Source organism: Rhamphochromis sp. 'chilingali' (assembly GCF_963969265.1).
Source record: "Rhamphochromis sp. 'chilingali' genome assembly, chromosome: 10".
NCBI lineage: Eukaryota > Metazoa > Chordata > Actinopteri > Cichliformes > Cichlidae > Rhamphochromis > Rhamphochromis sp. 'chilingali'.
The window spans coordinates 25,855,290-25,862,759 of NC_137937.1; the positions used below are offsets into that span (position 1 = coordinate 25,855,290).

A 7,470-nucleotide genomic window follows, 5' to 3' on the forward strand; every position below is an offset into this window, starting at 1 on the left:
GCTCCACTGCTATGAGGAAGTGACAGGAAAACATCGGTGTTGGCATTTCCTTGGTTCATAGTGTTTAGTTGTACACAGTAAATATTCGCATATGACACAAATTAAGACATGGCTGAAAAGATCCAGCAGCTGGAGTCTTTGGTGATCCGCAGCCTCAGGCGGTTTAGAGACCGCTATTTCCCTGATAAAGTTGTTGAAGCCGATTTGACAGTTGGAGACTCGGGAAAAGAAGAACAACAGTATGGATCTTTGGATACCTTACCGGTAAGTCGAATCATTCATAGGAGAATTCTGTGTACGTCTACCTATGTAGCCTATATGTCACTCATTCAGACAGGACAAGCCTAAAAGGATAGTGTTGCTCTCTTCAGGTTCTACACACACAGTCTGAAAGCTGTTTATAGAAAAAATGATAGATGCTCAGTCTAAGTGTCGCGTTCAACTTGTAGGCTTCCAAAGTAGTCGTAATTGCCTCCCGTCCCCGATTTGGCATGCCTCGACTGCACTATTCTGAGCAGGAACACTGCCATACTTTGAGTTCCTTTGACTTATCTTTGAAGTATATCAGCTGATTATAGAATTGCTTGTATTAGTGATTGTCCATTATCCCCTTCCAATCTGTATTTTTCCTACTTCTTAACCAAATACACATAATTGGTTTAACTAGGAATTTTAACCTCCTAAGACCCGAACTCTTCCACGGCATGCATTTGCAATTTCACTTTGATATTTGGACATATATTGGGCAGATATTGGGGCCCGATGAATGTAAAAACAAAGAATTACCAGATTTTTTTTTCTTTTTACCTTATTTTTGTTTTTAAGAAAAATAAGAGCCACATGAGGATATTTGTTTAAAATTTTGATAGAACAGTAGCAGTATAATGTCCTCCTAAGTGGATATCAGGCCCTTGTAGAGCACAATTGAGTATTTTGGTCTAGGAGGTTAATCTAGAAATATTTATTGTTGATCTAGGAAAATCAAAATAATTGTGCTCCGCCATTCCTCCCGAAGGTGGATGTACAGTTTCTGATCATGACCTTTCTGTCTCCTGCGGATCTCTGCCACCTTGGAGCCACAAGTCGTTACTGGAGGGCCATGGTTAGAGATCCATTACTGTGGAGATACTTCCTATTGCGGGATATGCCATACTGGCCCTCCATTGATCATGTGACCATACCCCATCCAGACTTGCTGGATGCACCGCTAATAAGTGAAGACGAGAGCCTGGATGATAGAGAAGAGGGAAATGAAGGAATAAAACTAAAATTTGACTACATGTCAGAGTGAGTATCCCCCTGTTATCCTGCATTACCGTCAGTTTCCTGGAAAAATTTCTGAGCAAACCTTGTGTATCAACAGATACCTGAAAGGTTGCCCATCCTCCAGACAGCAGTGGCTTCCTACACGACCAGCATATGAGGTGGTGACCTCATTTTTTCAGTCCCTGGTACCCTCGTCTGAACCGCGTTACGCCATGTTTGGTCCTGGCATGGAGCAGCTGGATGTCTCTTTAGTCACAAGGCTTATGCATGCTCCAGATATACTTCCTGTGTCAGGCACTCCGCACAGACAGATAAATGGTAAGATAACACTGATCTAAGGATAAGCTTCTCATGGTATTTTTCTCATCATAATGCATAATATAGTGGCTGATTTTCCCTTTTAATCAATTGTAAATCATAGTTTGTCCTTTAGATAAAAGATAAAACTAGATAAAATGTGATTATTTTAAAGGTAACGTGTAATAATGATGTGTTACAGAAATTACATCAGTGCATTTTAATCACAGAATTAATCAACAGATAAGTTTACTTGCTATGTGTATTGTCTACCACTAGATGGCACTAGATCACTACATACACACAGCTTATCTACCCAAAGAATACAAACAAACATACGTAAACCTTTGTTTATTTCAGGTATTGGCTCGGGGATAAGTTACATGTTCAATAACCAACACAAATTTAACATCCTCACTCTGTATTCAACCAACAGGTGAGCACTTTGTTTGTTGCTGAATGAGTCACAGTTGTTTCTCATCCTTTTTGCAGTTATTAATCTTTGTGTTTTTGTGTCTGTAGGGCAGAGCGAGAAAGAGCCAGAGTGCAACAGGAGAGCATCAGCAATAAACTCTTTACCTTTGAAGGAAATGACGACTCAGGGGACCCAGTGTGCGTTCCTGCTCCTCAGGTTCAGCAGGTGTGCCAAGTGGTGGATGGGTTCATCTATGTTGCCAATGCAGAGCTTGAGAGAGGTAAAATAACACATCTTTTTTTGTAGTGTAGTACAATGACACATCATACTCAATGACTGATCAATGCAGAACATCTGCAGTAGGTTCATGGTTCATGTTGTGAATAGGTGGTGAGAAGTCTGAAGGAGTCCAGATTCGAGCTGTGCTAAACTGCAGTAGGGGTTCCACATCCAAACCTCTGCTGGTGCTCTCATGCATCTCAAGAGAGGAACCAGAAACAGTTCGGACTCCCAGCACCAGATCCATGTGTCGAACTCCCTGTGTTGACATGGCAAAGAGACTTGGCCTACCCCACCTGCCTAACCCCTGGATGGTAATTGCTTGATATTTGATCAGGTGAAAGCTTTTCCATCCAGAGTTCAGCTTGTGGAGCTTTTCAGCCTGTTTCTCTCTTTCATAAACAGGTACAGGATACAGTGGCAGAATCCCTGTCTGGGCTTTTGGATGGCATTTCCTGGCTGCTGAGATGTTCTGGAGTCAAACTCTACTAACACCTGCTGTTGCACGATGGATCAGAACTGCAGACATCGGTCTTTTTTTCTTTTTTTTGACACCAATACACACTAGGACATTTCCTGAGTCCTTCAGGTTCAGGACTGAAGGTTTGCCAATGCAGTTTAATTATATGGACTAGAAGCAAAAGAAAATATTGGGTAAATAGTGATCTTGGACACCTAAAAGACACTTTGGTATTATTTGCAGAAAGATCAATATGAAGGAGCTGTGCACTAACTCGACAAACTACTTTCATTTAACACTATTTTAAGAGCGATGCATAAATGAAGTTGCATTAATGGTTTTGTGGTGGATGAAGGAACAAAGCAACAGGAACGTACAGGCAGACAGACTTTATTTGCAAAATTGGGAAAAACATTCAAATCAAATTAATTACCACTTAATCATTTAAAACCATAAATGCTGCTTTAATTTAGGCATATCATGAGTGGCATAGTGAGTTACCACTTAGTCATGTGGCTGAATGCTTTAACATTTGATAAATGGTATTTTTAAGGCTTTTTTGTGATCTTAATGGAGTAAAATGACTTTGGTGTAAAGGTAATTTCTGTTAACTTCCTATAGAATTGTCCTATAGAAAATCTGCTTATGCAACTTTCATACAAAATATTTTGCCTACTGATCAAAGGTTTCTAGCCACCCAATTTACATCAGCAAATATTGGCATACCATTTATTTTGTTACTACTCAGACTCAAATTTTGTTAATTCTCCATAATGTAATGGCTTACACATTCGCTTAACTAGTGAAAGATCACTTGAAGTGACTCCTTGTGAATAATGGAGCACTAACAATAGCCTTACTTCATAAGAATATTTCTGTCAATGCAGCAATATTTTTTTTTCATAAAAGCTGTATTTATTATTTTAATTGTTTACATCTTTTTTTGTTATTATTGCACATTTTGCTTTTCTTTTACATATAAGAATTGCCGGTGTTGTGATGAAAATCCTTCTTTTTCAAATGATAAATAAACTTTTTTGGGACAATTCTTATTAATCTCTAGGTCACATTTTGTCCTTAAATATTATGTAAGTGATGGCAAAATTGAATTTCTTTCTTGAATTGAATCATGACAGAATACCCTTTGGAAGCTAGGAGGTGCTACTGTAGCATTTCTTACTACTTTTGATTTTCATTTTGTTAGAATTTTAAATATCTTGACTTTTACCTGCTATCATGCCACTTTTAAGATTTCTGACAAACTAATAATGGATCCAGTTTTTAGTGACATACAGAACACAAGACAAATTTTTTCTCTTACCATAAAGTTTTCAATCCCAGAGATAGTTTGTATTATTACAGACAAATAGTTTAGATGGGCATCTCCTACAATGTCGATGGCAGCACACATATTGCTTATTTTGCTTATTTTGTGTCTGGTACACATGAAATGCATATATAATAGAATCTGCATTGACAACGTTGAGGTTTAAGCAGAAATTTCTAAAACTGAATTCCTTTAGAATTGCAGCACTTAAATCATCACGTCTCTCCATTAATGTGCTTAAGTTGTGCGCGCGTGTGTGTATTTTCTCTGAAAATTACCATTACTGTCATATTCCGTCTACCTGGTGATGACGTTCACACCTTCTGCTGGCAACAATAGGATCATTTTTCTGTCAGGTAAGGCCTGACAAGATAATGTGCTTCACTGATGCTCTTTTGTTCTAGTTAAGTCATGGACAAAAGTGCACCCCCCTACCCTTTTCTGCAGGCCTTCCGTCAAAAGTCTCAGTAGTCATTTTCATAGGCTTGCAGTGTTAGAATAAGGCTATGATTGGTGCAATTTGGGTGCATTAACCCGTGCTGAACGCAGTTGAAGTGCAGATTTATTTATTTTTTCTTTTTCTTTTGATATCTATTTTTAGGGAGATGATGGAAGAGTCAGCCACTGTATAAACGTGTAATTCATCTGTTTCTGGTGGTAATAGACGGACCCCTGACATGTTATCTTTATATACCTCTTGTTCTGCTGTTCTGGTCTTCATGCCACACTTATTTACCTACATCTCTGTCTATGTACTTCTCTGTGTATATGTGTGCTCATGCTTGCACAGTCTGCACAAGGGGGGGGGGGGGGGGGGGACAGTGCATAAACCCTGGGGATCTGTTCTGAGGGCAGGTATGCAGGGAAAAACTTTCCACAATCCTTTGTTATTGCTCTGTGATCCTTGTGTTGCCTTATGGAGAGCTCTACCACAGACTGGCTCTATCAGTGTTCATGACTCAGTTTGCCGTTGCAATCTGAATGAACGAAGAGGCGAAGAAGCTTTTTTCTGGTGATGAACAACTTTTCTGTGAATGCAGGCGAAAGTAAACGATTGCTTTAGTTTGCTGTGCTTTTGCTGCCAAGATGTGTTGGATCTACTGTCGAAACTTGCTTGGAAAGGATATTTTCAAGGTTTGTTTACTCAAGCTGCAGACTGTGAACCATTAGTACACATCTCTGCATAATAGTTGGTTGGTGGGGGAGTGTTTTGGAAGAGTGAATGAGTACCAGACCTCCAGCTGCCTCTTGTCTTCTACAAGCACATGTGGCCTCGGGGATTCCATGTCATGAAGAAGAAGCCTCTATTGACTGACCCAAGACAGTTTACAGATGCAAGACAGACTCTGCAACACTACTAGGGCAGTTGAGACATACTACACGTGTGAAGAGTAAGATGTGAAGAGAGATAGATGCTGAATGTTTTGAAAATACTGTGCACAGAGAAAGGGGAAAAGTCATGCATGTAGAAATGGAGTCACAGTTGGGGTTTAAGCTTGGTCAAATGCCAAGTAGAGAAGTGTGTCTTAGTGTGTGTCAGTTTTATAGTGTTTTATTATATCATAGTCTTAAAAAGGAAAAATGGTTGGAAGTAATTTAATTTCATGAATTGACAATTAGCTTATGTAACCTAGTGCAATTTAGTGTTCTGTGTTAACTGTGGCAGAATTGTGGACCACTTTTCTTTGCAGAATTGTTTTCATTCAACCACATTTGAGGGTTTTGAGCATGTATAGTCTGTTTAATGTCAGCCCAAAGCATCTCAAACTGATTCAAGTCCAGACTTTGACTAGACCACTCCAAAACCTTCCTTTTTATTTTTATTTTTTAAGCTATTCAGTAGTGGACTTGCTGGTGTGTTTCAGATCTTTGTGCTACTGCATATTGCAAGTGTTGTTGAGCTTTAGGACATGAGATGCTGGCAGGATATTCTCCTTCAGGATTTTCTGGTAGAGTGCAGAATTCACTGTTCCATCAATTACAGCAAGCCATCCAGGTCCCGAAGCACCAAAACACTGCGGTTTGCTGGATTCCCAAAGCTTTAGAAATGACTCTGTAACCCTTCCAAGATTGATATATGTCAGTGACTTTGTTTTTCATCTGATCTTGTGTTTCTTTAGATCATGGCATGATGTGTTGCTTTTTCACAATTCTGTTTTAGTGATTTCTTGATTCAGCAGGTCTGGCAGCAATCAAGCCTGGGTGTGGCTGATGAAATTGAACTCATCTTTCCAAGAAATGCGGTTAATCACAATTAATTTGCAATTTAACAAGGGGGCGATAACTTTTTCTCTAATAAATGAAGTCATCAATTTAAATCTAAATCGTGCATACACCATGGGGATCTGTTTTGAGGGCAGGTATGCAGGAAAAAACTTTCCAGAATCCTTTGTTAGTAATCCTGGTGTTGCCTTATGGAGAGATCTATCAGTGTTCATAACTCAGTTTGCCACTGCAATCTGAATGAACAAAGGGGGGGTGGGGGTGGGGGGGGAAGCTTCTTTCTGGTGATGAACAACTTTTCTGTGAATGCAGGCGAAAGTAAACCATTACTTTAGTTTGGTGTGCTTTTGCTGCCAGGATGTGTTGGATCTACTGTCGAAACTTGCTTGGATTTTGCATTTTGTATTTAACTGGGTCATCTTTGTCCATTTTTAAAGTTCTTTGATGGTCAGAAACTAAATTTGACAAAGATAAAAACAAAACCAGAAAAGGGGAAAACTTCATTATTTAATTTGATAGAAATAGCACACACATTAGTCAATCACTGAAGTTTGAGAAACCTGTTTAGAACATGGTGGAGCTGCAAGATTGCTAATAAGTATTTCAAAATTTGGTGTTCATTATGAATTGAAAAAATTTGTTGTATAAACCGGTTCTATGGACCCACAAAAAGCAACACCTTTAAAATAAACATCTGACATATTGTATTAATCATAATGTTGCATATTTTGCTTTTCTGTATATTTACTTTCCAGTCTGTATATAGTGGTGCACAAGTAATTATTGAATTGCATGTTAGATGGTTTTTTGTCGTATTTTCTTAATCAAACTTAAAAACAAGCACCAATAATGCATTTTAATATAAGCACAATAGGTAACAATATAAGTAAACATGCCAGTGCAAACATACAGACTAATGTACAAAGTATCTATTATTACTATTAATTTGACTCAAACTGCAAATCACCGGGCTAAACACGCTGTATTTTTCCAACTTCTCTTTTATAGCAGCAACTCTGTGTTCTATCATCCCTCTTCTTCACTCTCTTCTCCTTTCATTAGAATTAAGTCCCTGATTTGTATTCTATGATAACAGCCAAGATTAAAGTAGGTTTAGAAAAAAGAAAAAACATCATTTGCATGATGCATTCACTGATTAAGCTAAGCGTCCCTCTTAATTGTGTTGTTTTGCACATGGTGAGG

General features: G+C 38.6%; 1 protein-coding gene across 1 annotated transcript; it reads left to right on the forward strand.

Annotated features, from left to right (window-relative positions):
• Positions 1-31: 31 nt before the first annotated feature.
• Positions 32-3,756, forward strand: fbxo4 (F-box protein 4). Its single transcript, XM_080894330.1, has 7 exons — positions 32-264; positions 1,016-1,287; positions 1,364-1,584; positions 1,924-1,999; positions 2,086-2,258; positions 2,366-2,571; positions 2,663-3,756. Exons 1-7 carry the CDS (start codon positions 109-111, stop codon positions 2,747-2,749), a joined length of 1,191 nt encoding a protein of 396 aa, XP_080750456.1. The 5' UTR covers positions 32-108; the 3' UTR covers positions 2,750-3,756.
• Positions 3,757-7,470: the final 3,714 nt, after the last annotated feature.

Excerpts from the sequence above, each read along its gene's own strand:
- fbxo4 (XM_080894330.1), top strand. The coding sequence starts at position 109 with ATGGCTGAAAAGATCCAGCAGCTGGAGTCTTTGGTGATCCGCAGCCTC. Across the intron at positions 1,585-1,923 it reads TCCGCACAGACAGATAAATG|GTATTGGCTCGGGGATAAGT; the intron begins GTAAGATAACAC and ends TGTTTATTTCAG. Across the intron at positions 2,572-2,662 it reads ACCTGCCTAACCCCTGGATG|GTACAGGATACAGTGGCAGA; the intron begins GTAATTGCTTGA and ends TTTCATAAACAG.